Source organism: Ambystoma mexicanum, chromosome 11 (genome assembly GCF_040938575.1).
Source record: "Ambystoma mexicanum isolate Mex_15411 chromosome 11, UKY_AmexF1_1, whole genome shotgun sequence".
Classification (NCBI taxonomy): Eukaryota; Metazoa; Chordata; class Amphibia; order Caudata; family Ambystomatidae; genus Ambystoma; species Ambystoma mexicanum.
In genome coordinates this window covers 1,019,286,016-1,019,307,675 of record NC_090934.1, presented here as the reverse complement: position 1 = coordinate 1,019,307,675, position 21,660 = coordinate 1,019,286,016, and the positions used below count along the sequence as shown (strand labels likewise).

At 45.3% G+C, this 21,660-nt stretch overlaps 1 protein-coding gene across 2 annotated transcripts in view; it reads right to left on the bottom strand.

Moving 5' to 3' along the window:
* The window catches only part of ITGA11 (integrin subunit alpha 11), a 664,683-nt gene that overhangs the window by 352,141 nt on the left and 290,882 nt on the right, over nt 1–21,660 (bottom strand). For both annotated transcript variants that reach the window (XM_069624240.1, XM_069624241.1), the window contains 2 exons: nt 21,465–21,579; nt 19,370–19,497 (listed from right to left, as the gene is read on the bottom strand). In XM_069624240.1, coding sequence (XP_069480341.1) covers nt 19,370–19,497; nt 21,465–21,579 — 243 coding nt within the window. The remainder of the gene's footprint in view (nt 1–19,369; nt 19,498–21,464; nt 21,580–21,660) is intronic.

Here is a 21,660-nt window from a genome sequence, read left to right as displayed (position 1 = left end):
TAGTAGAAGAATAACGGGGTAGCTCAGCAGGTTGAGTGACTGTTGCTGAGAGGTTATATATAAAAACTCGTTGCTAACCGTATAACTTTTTGCAATTCCTTATGAAAAAATAAGTGCTATAAAATGTGTTTGGCCAGGGCATGGGTAGGGATGGTTGCTTTCATATATTCAGGGCTGGAGTATTTCTGCCCCTGCAGTGAAAATCAAAAGTTGGCACCCATTAACCCACAGTTTAATTTCCTAATAACTGCTGTTAGCAGAACAGACACATTTATTTGTGATTAAGCAGTTTGACAAACATATAATTTTAACCCCTCCTTCAGCACTGCTCGCCTTTAATAAACACCAGACTAACACTTGACTCACTGACACAGGAAACCTACTTTCCCAGCCCTGCTGGGCTTTCTGAGTAGCAAAACTGGCATGTGCATTTTCAGCCCTTCTAGCCCTCCACAGATAGTACCAGTGGGAGCACTGTGCCCCATCCAATCCCCCCCCCCCAGCAACGAGGGAGCTGGTGCAGGTCCCAGAGCTGCAGGTGAGCACCAAAGAGCGCTTTGCCTCCAGCTCTCTGCCATGCAAACTTAAGTATCAGACTGATACGTTTGCATGCTGGTGGCCTGGGCAGGAGGCAAAGCGCCCATTATTTGCTATTGGTGAAGAGCAACGTGTCCGGCCACACACAATACAGGAACAACAGGGGACTCAGTTGGGGTGTGTGTTTGCCCCTGTGAATTAAGTCCCCTGCTGTTCTTGTATTGTGTGTGGCCCGGCGCTGCATAATTCTTTATTAGGCTCGACAAAACTTTTCTCCCTGTCCCTCTGTTCACTAATTGCCAGTCAATTAGTTAACCGAGGGACATTGAGAAAAGCATGTAACTCAGGCATGTAACTTGGGCGCTGTGCCGTTACCAGCCTTTGTATCCTGCAGAACATGGGATTATTGCTTAATTATAGAGCAGTTGTAATGCCATTTTCCTATTACAGGTCAGTTGTGATGTCACAACTAGCCTGTAACAAGAACATTATTTCCTGACTATTATTCGAATATTGGAGACTTCTATTTATTATGTAGCTCTTTATCAAGTCTTCATCAAGTCTGAAAGTACACGTTTCACAAGGTAGAAACACGTGTCTGGGTCAGGGCCGTCATTTGGGGTAGGCAGGGGTCACAGCTGCAACCCCTGGGTCACAGTTTGCAACCCCAGGGGACCCCAATTATTTTACAACAAAGAGGTTTTCTTTTTTAAATGGAAGCTCCCTGTGTAGCAGACCCCCACCCCCCATCAGGGTTCAGGCTGGGCCTGAGAGGCGTTCAGTAGGGATTGGCGTTATAACTGACCGTGACATGTGGCACATGCCACATGCCACATTCAGCTCCAACCCCTTCTCCCTCGGCAACCTCGCAGCTCACATACAGGAACCAGAAACCTCTTGCAGCTTCCTGGTTCCTGTTTGTGAGCAGCACAGAGGAGCCAAGGGTGGCCTGGAAGGAGAGATCGAAGCTGCAAGAAAAAGGTGTGAAGGCCTTCAAAAAATATATGATGTGTATTTGCAATGCATGTGGGAAGTGCATGTCAGATGTATGCATGTGAATGGTGGGTGAATGAGAAGTAATGTGATGCGATGGTGTGTTTTTGAATGTTGTGGCTGGGTGTGTGCCTGTGTAGAGAATGCAATGAGTGGATGTAAGAGAAGGTGTGAGTGACACTCTGGCGAATGAGTATGAATATGATGGTGAGTTTATTAATGTTATGGGTGGGTGGGTGTGTGCCTGTGTAGAGAATGCAATGCATGGATGTAATAGAAGCTGTGAGTGAGTGAGTGACTCTTGGGTGAATGAGTATGAATGTGATGGTGTGTTTCTGAAAGTTCTGGATGGGTGGGTGTGTGTCTGTGTAGAGCATGTAATGGGTGGCAGTAAGAAAAGGTGTATCAGTGAGTGACTGGTGGGTGAACGAGTTTGAATGTGATGGTGTGTTTTGGAAGGTTCTGAGTGGATGGGTGTGTGCCTGTGTAGAGAATGCAATGAGTGGATGTAATAGAAGCTATGAGTGAGTGAGTGACTCTTGGGTGAATGAGTATGAATGTGATGGTGTGTTTTTGAAAGTTCTGGATGGGTGGGTGTGTGTCTGTGTAGAGTATGTAATGGGTGGCAGTAAGAAAAGGTGTATCAGTGAGTGACTGGTGGGTGAACGAGTTTGAATGTGATGGTGTGTTTTGGAAGGTTCTGAGTGGGTGGGTGTGTGCCTGCGTAGAGAATGCAATGAGTGGATGTAAGAGAAGGTGTGAGTGAGTGACTGGTGGGTGAATGAGTAGGAATGTGGTAGTGTGTGTTTGAATGTTCAGGTGGGTGAAAGGGGATGCATGTGTGCATATGTGTGTAAGGCCCCGGGAGACTGGGGATGACTAGAGCATTTTGACACATCCTTTATTGATTTTGCATGTTAAACTGGTATTTTTCGGGCAAAGCCAAGTTGATGTGTGCCATTGCCTGGCTAGACTGGCATTTTGGTGCAGTCATTCTAGCCATTGCTTACTGTGGCATCACATGTATTACTCAGCATCTTTAAAAAAGCAAGCATGATAAATACAGTTACCTCGCAAGACTGATGTTTTGGTGTGGCGGCCAGTATATTTATTTTAATGTAGCATGACTTTCTATAAAATCAAGCATGATATGTGTTCTTATGGGTCTAGACTGGCTTACATTGGAATCCGTTTGGACAGGTTTTCCTATTGTGACATGTCACTTTTAATGGCCAAACCAACGGGAGTATGTTCTTACATAGGATTACTGGCATATATTGGCAGATCCAGGTTTGTGCCCACTGCCAGTAATGATACTATAAAAAAAATCTTAAAGCGAACATGAGTATGGTCTTATATGGGAATACTAGCATATGTTGGCGGAGCCAGCCTGGAAATGTATGGGCACAGACAGCATGAAAATGTTTTTTATACTGGCATATATTGCAGGGACCAGCATGATAATGCAGTGGGAAATGCCCTTTGCACTTTTCGTGACTTGCATCTATTTGACTTTTCTTCATGATTTACCCTGCACCCTACAAAACCGATTGTTGGCCTTTTACCCAAATTGTTGGCCTTTTACCCAGATTTCCATAGATATTGTGCTGCGTAATGCAACATTTTAACTCATTCATAACATTTTATCAGGGGAGGGGGAAGAAACCCCCTATTCCCCCAAACCATTTTCATTAGTTCGGGCTCCCTCGCTACGCTTGCTCGCAATCACATACTTGTGGCAAATATTTACACACTCTAAAAAAAACCTCAACAGCCACCTCTGGTGGCTGGTATATTTGTGGACCAGGTGCCGCCCCCTTCTTTCTACGCTATCTGAAACATTTAAGGTTTGATTAAAAAACATATTTACATCTTTCACTTGCAGTAGTGCATGCCCCTGCAGCTGCACAATCATGCATTTCACACACCAGGTGGTCCGGGTCAGCCCACGGGGTGGCGTGCCCTGTGCTTTTTTAAGGAGCTTGGGGGGGGGGGGCTACAGCATGGCTGACAGGGGGCCTCACATTTTGTGTTACACCATTGTCTGACAAAGGTGTGCGCTTTGAAGTCTGCCAGTGATACCCCGGGTGAGAAGCAACTCGTATGTGTTTTCAATTTAAAATAACTTTGTGGTGCCACAGATTTATGTTTTCAGCAATTTTAATACATTAAATGGTGGGGGATTTTAAAATCCTCTGGCACCCAGCATTACACTTAAATAATAATGACTATGGGGGGTCTTTGGTATATCGAAAGAACCTTTCCCAGGTATCATACTCCATAAAAGATAACATCATTAGATGCACTACCCTATGTGCACACAGACCAGTCTAATAGGCTTCTTCTATCATAGTGGTAGCTGATTCATAGATACATTTATAACCAGGGAATTTTGTTGATACTACATCCTGGTCAATTATTTGATTTTCAGGTCTTGCTCGTGCAACATTGTGCTCCTGGGTAAACAGCAACGCACGCCTCCCCAGGTAAGTGCTTATTCTAGACTTGTTTAGCACAGCAATGTCACAGATAACGAGTACTTCTGTGTCCATTGATCTATAGATGTTTCTTACACTAGCTGTAGCCTGCGTTGGAGATTTCGGGTACCCTTTTACAAGTACTGCATTATGTATGTTTTACATATAGACCCCACGTCGAATCCGGAAAATTACATCGACCAAATGTGTGATCGTGGACAAATCACGCCTCCCCCTGTGCCCCGGGTCTTATATCTGGCTCAAATGAGAGCGCCTGGAAACACGGGTGCTAGATGCATCTGAAAAATCTAAAGGCCGCTTGCCATCACTTCTCGTGATATCACTTGGGGGGCGGGCTTGTGTGACGTCACTTCCGCTACCCCTGGCATTTTGGTGAAATGACGTCTCTGGGTTGCTGTTGATACTCGGATTGCTTAGCATTTCGATGCTGGACTTCCCTTGTGGGTGGGGCCAGATTGATATGCAAATGGTTAGTTCTACTCTGTGAAAGGAAAAGTGAAATAAGAGTGTTTGTAGACACGCCTGAGTGGGGAACATCCCATATAGCAGATGTATTGGCCATGTTCTTTCCCCGTCGAGGAGCTCCCGCAATTATGCAGATGATTATGATGTAAACAAGGGCAGTACTTTACCCAGACACCAGCCTTCATCAGTGCCGCTCCAGGAGGGTCAGCAGGGTGAAATGCTGCTGGAAGTTCTAACAACCTCAGTGCGGCAACCCCCCAGGGTCGGCCATGTTTCTGAAATCAGCAAAGAGAGAGAGGAGGGTGAATAGTGTGCCCCTAGCTGGCTAGAATCCAGCCTGGGGTACAGAGCATGTTATTCACCCTGGCAGTGGCTTTATAATTGGGCATTCTTCCTGGTGGAGCTCCCTGTATCAAAATAGGCACCAATCCTCCTGAGGCACAAAGGCATTTCTACTGCGCCAACGTAATTCTCCTAGGCACATCCAAGAATGTCCATTGTGGTGGAATAATGCTGCTTGGAATGGTGGAAGAGCAGGGTTTGTTGGCATGTGTTCTGACCAGTGGTGTCGCTAGGGGAGGGCCTGGGGGGGCCAGTGCCCTCCCTCTGAAATCATGTGCCGCGCCCTTGTGCCCCGCCTACCTAAGGCGAGCAGAGACTATTCTCTGTCGGTGGTGTTATTTGTGACACTCACTGAGGCAAATGACTGCAGATCACAGGGCAATACTCCTTTTGTCTCCAAGCGAGCAGTGATGGAGCAGCTTGCAGCCCCTCCCATCAGAATGTAGTCCATGAAAGTGCTAATGAGGGGCCATTAGTCACTGAATGGTTTCCTGCCTGCATTCTGATGGGAGGGGAGGTGCTGTGGGGTGTGGGTAGTTGCTGTGCACGAAAGCCTCTCTGCAGGAGTGCTTGTGACATCAAACATTACCTTTCATAGGTCCCCCCCTCATTTTTGTCTGTGCCCCCCCTACTTTTGCCTTTAGCCCCCTCTGTGCCCCTCCTAAATTTGATTCCTGGCGACGCCACTGGTTTTGACTTCTTCAGGACTCCTCTGAAACCTATGACATTGAGACTAAATACTTTGGAAACTATTGCTGTGAAAAGGTAGATTATTGCTCATTCTCTTAAGTCGCTACGTGCAGTGTGGGGCGGATTGGTGGACACTGCCAGTCACGTGTTCAGAAGTGGAAGAAGGGAGTGCAGTGAAAAGGGCAAGGGAGGGAGAGGGAAAGGAGGGCATGGGCAACAAAATGATGGAAAGATGACTTTGCCAAGTGATAACTTTTGGAAGTTGCCTTCTAAGCTAATTCACTTAACAAATAGAACTTCGACGTTTGGCAGTTTCATGAAATGTCCGCTCACAAAATGGTGCCCACTTTCAGTGACAAACAACGCTCATTTTGCATATTTTGTGCACTTGTACAAATGTGCAAAGAAGAACAATCGTGCATTTACAAAAGGGGCATTTGAATGTGTGTGTTTATCTATTAGAGAAATGTGTGCTTCTCGCAGTTAGAGAATGCCCTGAAGAAGTTGTTTTATGAGACACCTGCAGAACTTTGCCGTATCAAGTGCCTATTCTGATACCCTTCTTTAACCAAGTGTGTAATTGTGCACGATCGGTCATGCAGGGGCAGTGAGTAAGCGATTGTGGCGGCAACATCTTGCATTCACATACGGTGTGCACTCCCACATGTGAGCAAATGTCTAGGATTTCCACCCGCGTGTGTTCAGAACAGGTGAAGGGGAAAGTGCAATGCACACAAGTGTCCTCCTTCAGCCTTCTGCCCATTGTTGTAGTAGTGGTTGATGTCAACAATGCATTCACACTGCTTTGCAAGGGATAAAAATTAATTTCAAGTATGTGGATGATTTATCATGACATGCCCCGTAAAAGTCTCCCGGTAAGAATGGCGGCCCAGCATGAGAAGGAGGGGTCCTGCTGATTTCATTTCCACCAACATGGATGGTGAGATCTAATGGAAATGTACGTTCCCGATCCTTATTCAATTATTGGGACCAGGCTAGTCTTCACTGCCCATCCAAGCCTCCCAAATGGCCATTTCACTTTTGTGAATAAACTGGGACGTGCATTCTCTGTGAAATGCCCCTGTTGTGCTTCACAGTGATGCCTGGATTCTCTTACATCTGCTCTAATGTGATTCATACGAGTAGTCGGCAATCCTTGCCTATCGCTATATCAGGATTTAATGATCCAGTGGCGCAAATGTGCTATTGCTAAGCCAGGACTAAAAAGCAGATTTGCCTTTTTAGATAGACAAGCTAGAGGGGGATATCACTGCCATGAGAAACTCTCGGCACAAAGGGATTCAAACTTGAATCTTGATTCTGAACATTTATTGCATGTGTTTGATACAGGCTAGCAGAGACGTTGCTAGGGGGGGCTAAGGGGGCTATATCCCCGGGTCTTTTGGTTGTAGCCCCAGATAAAATCTCAGGAGCTAGAGCCAAAAGGCTAGCTAGCCCCCAGTCCTGACATTAGCGTAGCCCCGGGTCTTTTCCAGACCTAGCAACACCCCTGCAGGCTAGGTGGAGAGTTGAGTACTCAGTTGTATGTGACTATGGGAGTAAGACAGGGTTGTGTCTTGGCCCCACTTCTTTTTAATATTTACATTAAGGAAATAATTGATGTACTATTGAATGGGTGCCAAGACTGCCCGAAATTGTCTTTTGGTAAATACCCGGCCCTATTCTGTGCAGATGACACGGTTCTGATAGCAACCGCTCCACAGGGTCTAGAAAAATCACTATCCATTTTTCTGGCCAAATGTAAAGAGCTACGACTTAATCTCAATGTCGGCAAAACGAAATCGAAGTTTTTTAGCCCTCATTAATCAAAGCACAAATGAATTTGGCTGAAAGCGCAAGGTGTCCTAATTGAGCAGGTTGACCATTTAATTTATCTGGGAGTAAGATTCCAGGAATACCCCGGTTGGGCGGCCTAGATTGCTAAAGCAGTGAGCAACCTGGAAAAGTTAAGCCGGGCCATTAAGTCCTATTTATTCCGTCATGGAAGAAGTGCTGTGTCCACGGCCGGGCCTATATAGTAGGCAGGTTTTACCAGCTGCTTTGTATGGGTCAGAGCTTTGGGGGGTATGCTAACGTTACTCCCCTTTGGTGCTCCCTCAGCAGTCCCTCATTTAGAGTATGACACAACACCATCACTAAAGGGGCCCAGGCCATGTACAGTTCTGCTCTCCTTTGGATAAGAGTTTGGTACCAACCGGGGCCTGGCAAAGTGCAGGGAGGCATTGTTACATCATATGTCCTTGGACCGAGGGAAGAGCCTTAAATGGTTTGCTCACGTTAAAAAAATGCTTGCTGTCTTGGGCGGATTTGAGTTGTGGGACAATCCCAGAGGCAATAGCAGCACAGTTTTGAGCAAAGTAAAAAGGGCAGCAAAGCTGAGAGCCCAGGAGCAAATTTTGGAAGATGCCACCAAGTGTAGAATGGGTTTTGATTATCTGCCCACAACAGAGGGCATGGATTTAAGCAATGTTTAGACACAATTTCACCACCGTTTGAAAGATCTGTGTATCTGCCATTTTCCCGGCGGCGTCTGTTACACGCTTCTGGAGGGACTCTGTGTCTGACACTTGCCCAATGTGTGGGATGACTAAAGACACAGTCCTACACATTTTTCTGATTTGTGATAAGACCTTGTGATAAGACCTTGGGTTAAGGTGTGTGTTTCTGAAACCGATTCAAGGGCTGTTGGGGTTCGCCCCTTAAGCTCTGCTATGATGTAGTTATAGGCCGCGGCTGCTAGGGAAGAAGGCCGTGAATTAGCAATTTTCTTAATTTGGCTTTTGGAGTTTTATACTTCAAGACTACGAGCTTCCCTCTCCTTGTTCATAAATATGTTACTCCTGTGTATTCTTTTACCTTTTCTTCAAATTCTGTTTTTTACCCATCGTTATTTTTGTATTACAAGTTTTATTGAATCTTGTGTTTTGTTTTAACTTAAAGGTCTACACAGAATAGAAGTATTTTGACTGACTGATTAATCTAGTGCAGACCTCAAACTAAATGATATCCTGCTGCTCAAATAGCAGATGTTAACATTTCCCCGTTCCATCTTATTTATTTCTACTAATTTCTACAAGATGAATGTTTGAGTCGGGCCTGCCAGGATTTCAAGATATGACCTGTAGCTTACAAAAACATCTCAACAACAGGCACTCAACACGCTGAGCGGTCGCCCAGCCAAAGGACTGGGGAAAGGAAAGGCAGAGCCAGCCCTGGCTCCCACATCCAGACAGCAGCTCGTGCTCTGCCCTTTGGATGTAATTTCACTGTTACCCTCTGCCAAGCAGGTCATTTCATTCAATTTCTTCCAAAAGGCTGTTGGCGTGTTTTTCATTTGGTAGCATACAAAAAACATCTCAACAACAGGCACTCAACACGCTGAGCGGTCGCCAGCCAAAGGACTGGGGAAAGGAAAGGCAGAGCCAGCCCTGGCTCCCACATCCAGACAGCAGCTCGTGCTCTGCCCTTTGGGTGTAATTTCACTGTTACCCTCTGCCAAGCATGTCATTTCATTCAATTTCTTCCAAAAGGCTGTTGGCGTGTTTTTCATTTGGTAGCATCCAATGCCTGCAAACATTGTTTATTTTCCCAAACAATTGATGTCTTCTATTTATGTACCCTCAAAGATCACAGCACTGAGCACGCTGCCTGCATATGGAGCTCAGCATGGCTCCTGCATGTCAGAGTGCAGCAGTACTACTCCATCTTAAATATTAACATGGCTCTTGCATGTTAGATCCCAAAAATAGAACATAACTCCTCCATGTTAAGTATATCTTTTGCATGCTAGACCTCTGAGCTGGGCATGCCTTTTACATGTTCAAACGTGTTGGTCAGCATACCCCCTGCATGTTAGAGAACTGAGCCCATATTTATTTATTTATTTCATTTGTACAGCGCACAAACAACCCGGAGGCATTGAGGCGCTGTTGCAGGTACAGGTCAAGGAAGCGTACTTTGTCGCACAGTTAGCAGATTACGTCAGTAATGAGAACAATAGATCAGTTACATAGAAGAGAAATAGTATCATGCATGTTGGTGAGCAGAGTGCTGATAATATTTACAGGTCTGAGTGGGAGGGGTGGCAGGTTATTCCCTCTGCCGTGTTTGAGCTGGATACGCTCAAATGGCTCAGCATGCCTCTGGCATGTTAGAGCTCAGACTGGCTCTTGCATGTTAGAGTTGAAAGCCTGGCATGGCTCCTTCACCTGAGACCTCTGAGCTAGACATGGCTGCTGCTTTTCAGAGCTCAGAAGCCCCCAGGGCGCAGAATGACCCCAGCATATTAGAGATCTGGATTCTGCATGACTTCAGACTATTAAGAGATCACTGATTTCAGGTCTTGGGTGTGGTAAAATCTCCCTTAGGTGTAGATACGCACCTTCCTGCACCTTTGAGCTCAGCCTTGGCTCCTATTTATTCTATACACTGAAATGGCTGGAGCGAGGCTATGACAAGAGGGGCGAGGGGGCGAGGTGGGTGAAGGGAAGTGACTGGCATATTGGCACATAGTTCTGTCTTCTCCAGAACTGATGCACTTAAGATAACACCTGGTATGATGACTCACCGTTTTTGTGCAGGCTGAGCAGTGGCAGATTTGCCTCCTTTGCAGCTCGTGAAGGGGGGGAGTGGCGGGCCACCCTTGCTCAAGCTCCGCCTAGAGGGTGCCACATGTTATTGGGCATGTTGAAACTGACAATACACCTGGAGCTGAGGATGTGAAGCTACCAGACTCTTTCACTGGGTATTTGGAAACTGGAGCATGTGAAACTAGGAAAACTTGCAGGTCGATCGTTAGGCATGTGAAACCTGACACACACACACATAGACACACACAGCCACACACCCACAAACCCATACACACACACACACACCTACCCCCCCCCCCTCTCTTTACTGGGCATGCACAATGCTGCAACACCTGATACTGGTAACAGAAAGTAGGTCTTCCTGGATATATGGGACATATAGTTACTGTGTTTTTGCCACAGCTGTTTTTACTGTGGCTATTGTAACCTGGTGTTTTTTCCGCTGCCGTTTTTGGCGATTTCTGGGGCATATGGTAACAGGCCTGGCGCTACCTGATGATGTTTTTGTGGACACTGGCAATATCTTTCTCTGGGCTCAAACAACTGCAAATACCTGTTATGTAGCATGTGAAACTGGAAATGCTATAACTGGGCATGCCAAAACTGACAATAGGTGCAAGTGGGCATGAAAAACTACTGGGTATGGTGAATCTGGCTGTTGCTGTCACCACACATCTACACATTGGCATTGTCTGTCAAAGTGTACAGGGAAACTGCGACTAACTGGGCATGTCAAAATAACTCTTACTGGGCATCTGGGTACTGGGCAGGTGGCAAGAGCCAAATACCTGATACTCTGGATGTAAAACTGGTAATTCCCGCTTTCTGAGCAAAGAGGGAACTGGCAATAGGGCATTTCCCCCTAACATTAGGAATCCCTGCTGCTGGGCAAAGCTCTGTTTTTACATCATACAATGGCCAACTTATTTGGAATGAACTATTCTGGCGTGTTTTTAGTTTGGGGCGCCAACAGCATAACTGCAGTCCCTGCAGCCGTACTGATTTTTTCGGTACATTACCCGTTTTTAATGTGAGGTCCTGGTATTTATTGACAGCAGGCAGGGCCGGCCTTAGCGGCGGCAGCGTCCCGGTCAAGAAAACAAAAATGTGATCATGTGGAGGGAGGCGCCGTTGCGAAAGCATCTGCACCCTATTGTTATTAAAAGCATCCCGCTCCCGAGAGCGCGGCGCATTTAATTTCAATAGGACGCCTAACGCGCTTTCTCCCACCATTGCAGCTCGGGGGAGACCTTGAAAGGCTCCTCCGAGCTGGCGTGGCAAGGGGCTAATGGCACCCTGAGGGGCGGCCCTGTCCTGACAGCAACCCTATACCAGGTTTCCCATAGTGTACCTACTAATACTGTGCTAACATTGTTGAGGGCTGTTAGTAAAACTAGGATTTTGAGCTGAAGCGTGCACGTGCCTTTCGCCTTAAACCATGCTTCAGAAGACTTGAAATAAGTGATGGAGACTGAATGATTGATTTAAAGCTCTTTGAAGGATTTAGGGAAATACATTTTTTTTTACAATTAGAACAGCCCAAAGTTCAAACCCATTAACTTGCCCTGGGCAAATGGGTATATAAGGCTTGTCGTTTGCAGACATTGTACTCTTAGGGTGAGAGGTAGAAAAGAAATGAGAACCACAGCGTGCATAACTTGCTCAGAAGGGTTACATGACTAGATCACCATCACAGACATATTTCAAATATTATTAAATCCCGTGGTCATTCTTATGTTCCCAAAATGCTTTCTGATTTCATGCAAATCAGCAGAACACCACATTGGTGCTGTTTGTCCCCCTTAACTTTCTCATAGGTGAATTGTTTACAGAATGCGAGAGTTTACTCGCTGATTGAATTGTTTATATACAGAGTGAGAGAGCGATCCATTTTCCAAACTCGTGAGACATTATTTTACTATATGCAGACTGGATGCAAAGACTACCATCAGGGACAACATGTTGTCAGGGTCTCATGCTGTATTGTTTGAGTCAGACCATGTTTAGTTAGTTTAGAACATGCCAAGAATGCGGAGCCCAAATGCATTTTCCGCTTTTTGCTGTTTAAAGGAATGGCCATAGGGAATGTTAAGGAATAGTTTGGTCATGTGAGCATTTAAACATGTAATGGCACTGGAAAAAGGTCTTTCGGGGGCCATCGAGACACGGGCCAGTATTTGATCATCACGAGCAACAGGTAAAGGTTTTCACGCTTTCTCTGTAGTGTAGACCCCACTTCCCCTTCACTTACACTTTCCCACATGTCTTTCTCTCACTACAGCACCTTGTACTGTATGGTCCTAAAGATGCCAGGGTGGCACGAAACACGTGTTGAATTTGTGTTGACTCCACCTTTGTTTCAACTGTGAATATGATATTAGTACCCAGCAAGGGTCAATCAGATTTATTCCTTGTTACTGAATATTTTTCTGCAAAACGTTGTGCTTTTCGATACCTAGTGAACAACCTTACTATTCAGAATCCACACTGAATGTGTAAACAACAAAAGAAACCACCTTGCTCCGCTCTTAACTGGTTCCTGCTCAAAGGAAGAGAGACTTTCTTTTTTCCAGTGACTTTTCTATTAATTTGCTTGTTTCTCCTGCGCCATAGCCCGTGGGCATCAGGGCGCCACACAAACACACTGGCATTTCTGATACAGGACATTACATGTAGCTGTTGAGCCATTAGCGGGCAATTGTTCAAATAACAGAGTTTCTTGAAGATGTCCTGTTTTCTCACCTGCCTTTACTTTACCAGAAGCTTGTTCCACGCCTTTGATGCTAGAACAGGGAATTATCTACCCTTTCCTCTTGTTCTTTTTTCCCTTGGCATCGAAAGGTATTGTGTAGCATTCGAACGTAAGGATCTGCCTGTTTTCTGATGGGCTAGCCTTTCCTTCAAATATCTCGGGGCTTCCCCATATATACATTTGTGGGATAGTGTGTACCATGGCTGCCACAGGGAGCCAATAAAGTACCCTTCGAACCTTTGTGACATGGTCTCTTCTTGAAATATTGTGCACAATTCTCACGGCATCATGTTGAACTACTTGCAGTCTCTTTAGGCAACCTTTGCTACCCCCCCTACCATCAAAGAGTTGCAGTAGTCCAGTACGGCCTTTATCATAGCTCTCACCAATGTTCTGCTGTTCTTATGCATCACCAATGGCAGAACTTGCAGCAGAACTCTAAGATAATACTGTGAATTCTTCACAACACCATCCACGTGGGCTGTAGCAGCACTCACTGAAGCATTTATGTAAATCGCCTAAGATTTAACTTTATCTACACAGGGATTCGACATCCTTCTACGTCAAAGACAGCATATTTCGGCCCCAATTTGGTCCTCACCTGCGCTCAGCCAAATACCATAAGCTCAGATTTTTAACTGTACGGGTACATCCAGTTGTTCTGCATCCAATTATAAATAGATCCATATGTGTTATTCAGCTTTTCCGTGTCCTTTCCATGTCAACCACTAGGGTCCATCACCAGTTGAATGTAATCTGTGTAATTCGTAAAAATGAAGCCCTTCTCTTCCATCTAGTCACACAGCAGTTTTATGTAGATGTTAAAGAGTTCAGGTGACACACAAGCACTCTGTGGTACTCCATATACTATTCAAATTAGTTCCGAGGTGGCGTCCCCCCAGCTAATCCTTGAGGTTCTATCACTCAAAAATTATTTCAATCATTCGATGGCATTTCTAGAACAATTACTGCCATCCAACAGTTTTTGTAGCAAGCATCCGTGGTCTAATAAATTGAATGCTGCAGATAAGTCCAAGAGGATAGCATCCCAACTTTACTGTCCCCAATGGTACCTAACATCTGTTTTTGCAGATTCAGGAGAGTGTGGTTTCCGTACCATGTTTTCGCTGAAACCCAGATTGTTTTGTGTGCAAAGATTTTGGAGTTTTCAAGTGGTCCTGCATTTGTGTAGCTGCTATTTTATCAACGATTTTTAGCAGAAACAAGGTGGTTGTAATCAGTGCCAAATCAGCAGAGACCTTCGGATCCAGTCATGGTTTCTTAATAAAAGGCGTAACCACAACATCTTTAATCTCTTTATGAAAAAAAGATGAATTAACGAATCTCCTAAGGAATGGGGCAAAAGTTTTAATGTTTCCTAGTATGATTTTTGATGGCATAAGATCACCAGGGCATGACGTGGGTTGCATGTTTTTTAACGTTTTCTCCATATCTGCTCCACACCTTGCCCTCATGTGTTTCCATTTCCTCCTTATTTCGTATTTCCTCATTTATTGGGCTCTTTTTAATGTTATTTTGTGCCAGCAAAACTTTGTCTTGGAAGGCTTGTTGCACCCTTGTGCAATCCTAATTATTTGGTAAAAACGGCCTCTCCACAGACTTTGGTTTTTCAAGCTGTTTGAACATTTCAAAAAGTTTCCTTGTATCGTTGTCAGCCTATTCTATTTGATTATTATAGAGCCCTTTTTTTGTTTCATATGGGTTACGAGCGTGACAAAATCCTCATTAAAAGAGGGCATCTCCGTGGGTGGACAGTAAATAAGCATCAGCTTTATGCAACTATTCACTGATGGGTTAAATTTGGTATGAATGATTTCAGAACCATCACATTCGATGGTCTGTTCATACATCTCAATTTCCTTCCTAAACAAGATGGCCGCCCTTCCTCTTGAAACATTTATTCGATTTTGACCAAATAAATCATACCCATAGGGGGCAGCAAGCTCTATTTCTGGACCACCAGATGATCGTAGCCAGGTTTCTGGAACACACATGATGTCAACCTGATTATCAACAATATAATCATGTATGTCTGCAGTATGTTTTACTAACGATCGTGTGTTAAGCAATGTTAATTTAATGGGTTGCATGACCTGGGTTATGTTTTCCTTCGCTTGCCCACCCAGAACCATTTGAGGTTGTGCAGCTGGCTTAGTTCCAAGACTAGCTGACATGTTATTATTCATGGGAATATCTTGGTGAAAGGTATTCGAGTCACCTTTTAGCGTTACACATCGCCCAGAGTTTAAGGTTTCAGTAGTATTATATTGGCAGTATAGAGATAGCTCGTCCATGGCATTCTTCTTTTCCATACTCCTCCTCCCCACCTGATGTGGTATGATATGATAGGTTATTTATAACGCGCTTAACATCCAGAGGTTTTTAAGCGCCGACCCGGGATCGAACCTGTGGTGCTCCTGAGCTATCCTCCAGAGTCACCTGTGTGCTTTAGTCGTCTACTGATGGTAGGCTTTTATCCTCGCGACCTATAATGCTGATAATCTGGGCAGGCGGTTGACAAATTTGTGTAATATACGCTTTTAAGGCAGGAGGTTGTGCAGTGTATTTGTCGCTGCACTCCTATATAACTATATAACGTTTCACCAGAGCTTCCCTTCGAAGCTTCTTGGCTGTTAGGAGCAACCTTAACTCCCCCTGCAGTCTCATAGTGAAAGTATAAATGAAAAACAATTATTTACCTCAGAAGATGGGCGCCCCAGAAGAAATGGAGCAACGGGACCAAAGACCTGCGTGCCTGCAACGGCGCAGAGTTGCGCAGATTTGCTGGTCCTACGACGCACCTGCGCTCACGCGCTTGACAATAAATGAATATGCACGGTCAGAATAGAAGACTGATGGGACTTGTAGTTCCAAGTTCAGGAACACGACAAACAGTGCATAAAAGACTTAAAATGTCAACAAAGCGTAAACCTGCAAGGCTACCTCCAAACGCGTAATGAGGATCTCTTTCCAGGTATCTTTGGTATCTCCTCCTTTCTCTCCTTTGCTATCACCGCTACTCCTCCTTTCTTCCACTGACTACCCCAGACGGAGGCACAATACACCACTTTTTCTGACAAGCATAGGCACCATGGTGGTGATGTGCAACGTATACATGATTCTTAACATAACATAGCATAGCATAACATAAAATCATATGGGGAGTGCACTGGTTACCTATAAAAGTACAAATCGAATGTAACATTTTGGCCATCACTCATCAAAGTCTGCAACCAGAACGCCCCCCTCTACCTTGTACCCCCATTTCAGCAAAAATAGCAGTGCAACCCCTTCGCTCTGCCTCCATTCTCGCTCTGCTTACACCCAGATTAAATCTCAAGCGACCTGGAGGTACTAGCTTCTGCGTCACTGCATCCAAAATTTAGAACGCTCTCCCCGGACACATCAGGAATTAGCCATCAAGCGTCATCTTCAAAAAACTCTTAAAAACCTGGTTATTCAATAAATATTTTTACTATGTATATGTAATATGCACATTGACTCGCTCTGTCTTTACTGATTTACTCTCTACCAGCGCTAGGATACCTCCGCATTTGGGCGCTACATAAATAGAAAATAAAAAAATAAATAAACATATGCATCTATGGAAAAGCCCCAATGGGATCTGCACACTCCGATTGCATGTCCCTACGATCACGTGCACCTTGCCTATTCTTCTTCACCCATACCGGACGGCCGCCGTACCACAATTTCTGACACCTTCTCTGGTGACTCTGTGTAAAATGCCCATGAGAAATAGCACACACCTCTTCACCATGACTGACACTTGATAGGTGGTACCACTCGCAAGGGTAAGGAGGGGCAATAGCGGAAAGCTCCCTGTGCAGGCCACAACCTGTAGCCACATTTAATGGACACACTTGTTCCTCTACTGCGGGTGCTAAAATCTAAATACATTGGGGCTCATTCAGAGTCTGCCAGTAATTCAGGGGTAACTAGGCAGAATGACCACCAAAATCTGATACTGTTACTGCCACATGGCCCTGTAGTTTTACCGTGGGAATATATGAGGTAGTAGGGCGGTGTTAGTCCCCATTTATGGAGTCCGTTAGGAAGTTCTCCGATGATGTTTGGAGGAAGAGTGGAGGATTTACCTCCAGTCTCATAATGGAGGTAAATCCTCCTGTTTTATTGCCAAAACTTTCCAGTGCGGGAAAATTGAGGCAATTTTGTTGCTGCCAAAAAAGTGACGGTAAACGGAATAACTGCTACTTTTTTTACTGCACTGCCAAAATTGCAATGAGCCAGCCCCATTATTCTTAATATTTGTATTCTATGGTTTTTACACCATTTTGTGGCTCACTGAATATAAAGGCCCCAGCGAATAAGAGGATGTGCAGACTAGCAACCCAGAAAGTTGAGTCACTCAAACTTTAAGAGATGTACTAGTCCATGATATTAGTATTCATGTCTACTGAGGATGCCAAAAACAGAACAGCTGACATACATGTGGTAATCTGTGAACTGTAAAAGGGAAATAGCACACGTGGGAAGTACACGAGGGGATCGCATGTGCCGAGTTTGTGGATTTAACTGTGAAGAAACAGGACATCACTTAATAACAGATTATCCCACGTTAGCGGAAAAAGGACAATTGCATTCTGAGAAATGTGTTCACTTTCCTAATCCGGTCTGTTCGGAGGCCTTATGGTCGGGAATAATGTCTGCAGGATAATTGGCGCTCTCTTGAGCTCTAATTGCATTTTTAAAAGATATTTTCAGAATCCTGAGCGACGAAATCCCTTTGAAGGAGAGGATATTTGTCCCCCAAGATTTAGGGTCCCCCAAAGATTTCAGAGACAAAATTGTGATATTCTTGTATACATGATTACCAAACTAACCTGCCATTTTTGCACATTGCGCTTTACAGAATTAATGAATTGAGCAATATTTTAGGAAACTGTTTTATGTTTAAATATGATAAACTGTGTTATTTGCTTCTGTCTTGTCAATTCTTAGGATGAATGTAACAATTGTATTATAAAAAATATTTTCTGTCTCTTTCTAATGTATAAAGGTTATATTTGTAACCATGAATACAAATAATAATTTTAAAAAACCAATAAAAGGGACATAGCATAACTTGTTAGGCCCCATGTAGAGCAAAGGGAGGCAGAAGGGAGAGTTGGAGACAAGACGGGGAACAAAGCAGGGGTTACAGGTGATATGAGCTGGATCCTAGAATGGGCCCTTGATACGTTTTTCCCATCCTCTCTCTCTTTTTATCACACAAGAGCCGATTTAAACATTGTCAAAGAAAAGTTCTCTGTGGTTTCACCATGGTTGCCAAAGGAGGACCTTGGCTTTCCCTCGCAATTGGCCATGGTTGGCAAAGGAGGCATTTGGCTTTTCCAGGTTATTCACTGTTGTTGCCAAAGAAGGACCATGGTTTTTCCATGCTATTGACTATGGTTGGCAAAGGAGTTCTTTTGATATTCCATGCTATTGACCATGGATGGCAATGGTGGACCTTGGTGTTTCCATGTTATTGAATATGGCTGGCAAAGGAGGCCCTTGTGTTTTCATGCTATTGACCATGGTTGGAGGAACACTTTGGATTCTCAATGTTATTGACCAGGGTTGACTTTTTCAGGTTATTGACCAGGGTTAACAAAGGAGGACCTTGGCTTTCCCACGCAATTGCCCATGGTTGGCAAAGGAGGACCTTGGCTTTTCCATGCTATTGACCATGGTTGGCAAAGGAGGACCTTGGCTTTCCCACGCAATTGGCCATGGTTGGCAAAGGAGGACCTTGGCTTTTCCATGCTATTGACCAGGGTTAACAAAGGAGGACCTTGGCTTTCCCACGCAATTGCCCATGGTTGGCAAAGGAGGACCTTGGCTTTTCCATGCTATTGGCCATGGTTGGCAAAGGAGGCCCTTGGCTTTTCCATGCTATTGACCATGGTTGGCAAAGGAGGCCCTTGGCTTTTCCATGCTATTGGCCATGGTTGGCAAAGGAGGCCCTTGGCTTTTCCATGCTATTGACCATGGTTGGCAAAGGAGGCCCTTGGCTTTTCCACGCAATTGCCCATGGTTGGCAAAGGAGGACCTTGGCTTTTCCATGCTATTGACCATGGTTGGCAAAGGAGGCCCTTGGCTTTTCCATGCAATCGACCATGGATTTACTCAGGGCAGAGTAAGAGACACACATGCCATATGTTATTTTCGTTTATGTTTTTGAAATGTTTAGTCAGATTAATTGCTAATCAGAGTTTATTAGTTGTTTTCTCAGGGTGATGCTTCTGTGTCAACTACAACATACTATGCCCAGGTATGCACTGTTCATTTTCCTTGTTGGCGTATAATAAAGACCTATTTCTTCACTGCATTTGAAGTCATCTGAGCACTTCCGTTCGTGGGTGCTGCGGGTGTGTGAGATGCTCACTGCAACACTCATGCCAACAGAGACGCTCCATGCCTGGAGCTAAGGCGCTCACCTGAATCTGGCCTGAACCGATGTAGAACTTCTGCAGGATGCTGATGAGGAAATCCTGGACTTCTACCCATGGGTAGATGCTGTTGGAGCCATCCAGCACGATGATGATGTCCATGTAGGTCTGACACCCTGGGGGGACACAAGGGGTCTAGTCAGGAACCCATTAGTGAGAGGGAGCGGCTCGAGCAAGCGACCGTACCACTATTATAACGCGGCTTCTCAGCAACTGGTGTAATAACATGACATGCTTTTCCCACCACGCTCTCCAGGCACCCAAGCTAGCTTTTAAGTGTGGGGTGGGGATATCATCTTTAAACCCAACCTTCAGATACTTTGCTTCGTAATATTACTAGAGAGGGAAAAGGAGGACATCGCTATAAAACCGCCCGATATCCACTCTCTTGGCCCACCCACTATACCATCCATATGAAACTTCCCCTGCACAACAACACACCTCCATGGAACTATCACCCGCCTGGGCCTTCTGGCATGGGGAAGGTATGTGGGAGCACAGACTCAATGCTGCCAAGGCAGAACATTTTGACACAAACATCATGCAATCAAGGGGGAACCCCTTTTATCATGGACATGGAGAATGGGGTATGCACGTGTATCTTCATATTCCAAAGGATCCCTTTTCCTCTCCCCACACACCCTGGTTCTCCTTGTGTGACAGCGCACATCCTAGCGTTGTGTTTTGGATTGACATTCTGCGGTACAACACACTGTATTCAGGTATCTACAAGGCCTCCCTACCTGTAGGAAGACTTAAGGGATGTGTTCACTCTACTATGCTTCTCACTGCTGTTTCCCCCTATTACTCCCGTACTCCCCTGCCCTTTGGCAATACTTGCTGCTTAGTGCTCCTAGTTCCACAGAAGCTTGCACCCCCACATCCAAGACACAGCAGAGCAATGACGCTCCTCTATTTGCTTTATGGTGCATACCCTCCCAAAGAATAATACCCCTGTCCACCAGAGGCGTAGCCAGTATTGTCTAACAAGTGGGGCATGAAGCTAATGTAGTTGGGCCCACCACATACATTAACATCTGTAAATGCCCACACAGCTCTGCTGTGTGGGCATTTGCAGATTTTGAGTGGGCCTTGCCCATTCAGGCCCTACCCTGTCTATGCCTCTGCTGCCCACTATGAAACCATTTGACCTATTCCGGCATTCTCCAACTCCCCTCTTCCACACAACGCTCTGTAACCACTGTTGCCACGGGTTGGGATTGTCGTGGCGGCTAAAATATAATAGCGGGTCTTTACTTTGCTGATAATAGAGTGGTCGGATTTGCATGTGTGTGTGGTCCTAACACACAGCCTGACATGCCCTCAGTAGAGCGATGGGGTATGTAAGATGTGGTGTAGTCATAGTGCGGCGCTGACCTGTGCAGTGTACGTCTACAGTGCAGTGTCAGACCTTAAGAGGTGTAGTCGCTGTTAAAGAGCTCAGATGATTAAAATGCGCTTCCACTGTGTGGATGTTATGTTTGGAGATTGTTTGGAGTGCTGCGATACGTCAGAAGAACTCTCATTTACATGCTAGCTGTGCAACATGTGATCACACTACTGTTCCACTATGAGTGAGAAATGTTCACATTGAAGTGCTCAGATGCATGCTGGGTGCTCCCAGTGCAGTGCTGGGATGTGGAAGAGATCTTCCCGGCGCACAGTGTGGATATCTGATGTGTAAAGCAGAGATGGTTGGTAAAAGCGTGCAGTTATAGACTATTAAACTTTGTTTTATGATATATCTATATTACTGTGATCTCTGTGCTAGCATATGCTAAGCTAGCCTCACTGTAGCATAGGTGCACCTCCTGTGCGTCTATGAAAGGGGTAGCCGTTGACTCTACATACTGTTCTGATAGTTATAGACATGTTACACTCCTCCTCTTTATCGCCGACCACTCCGCTTCTAGATAACCCCGAAGCACTCCTCCTCTCCATAACACAGCGCCCTGGTGCGGTGTCATGGACCAGCCCGACCGGAATCTTAAAGAGCAAGTGCCAGAGGTCGGTCCTCACTGTCTTCCCGAGCAGTCTCAGCCCAGAATGCCCTCCCAGGACACACATCATGTATAGCACATACTCTGTAGAGCCGGAGCCACGATCTTGGAGAATCTGAAGTTGGCGTTGACTTTGGAGCACATGCCGGTGGTAAAGTAGGAACTCCCGCACTCGTGGGACCATAGAGGGCTGCAGGCCTGCAACAGCAACAACCAAAGACATGTTTTATAAGCTGCTAGTTCATACTCTGTCATATGTCTGCAAACTACCACACCCAC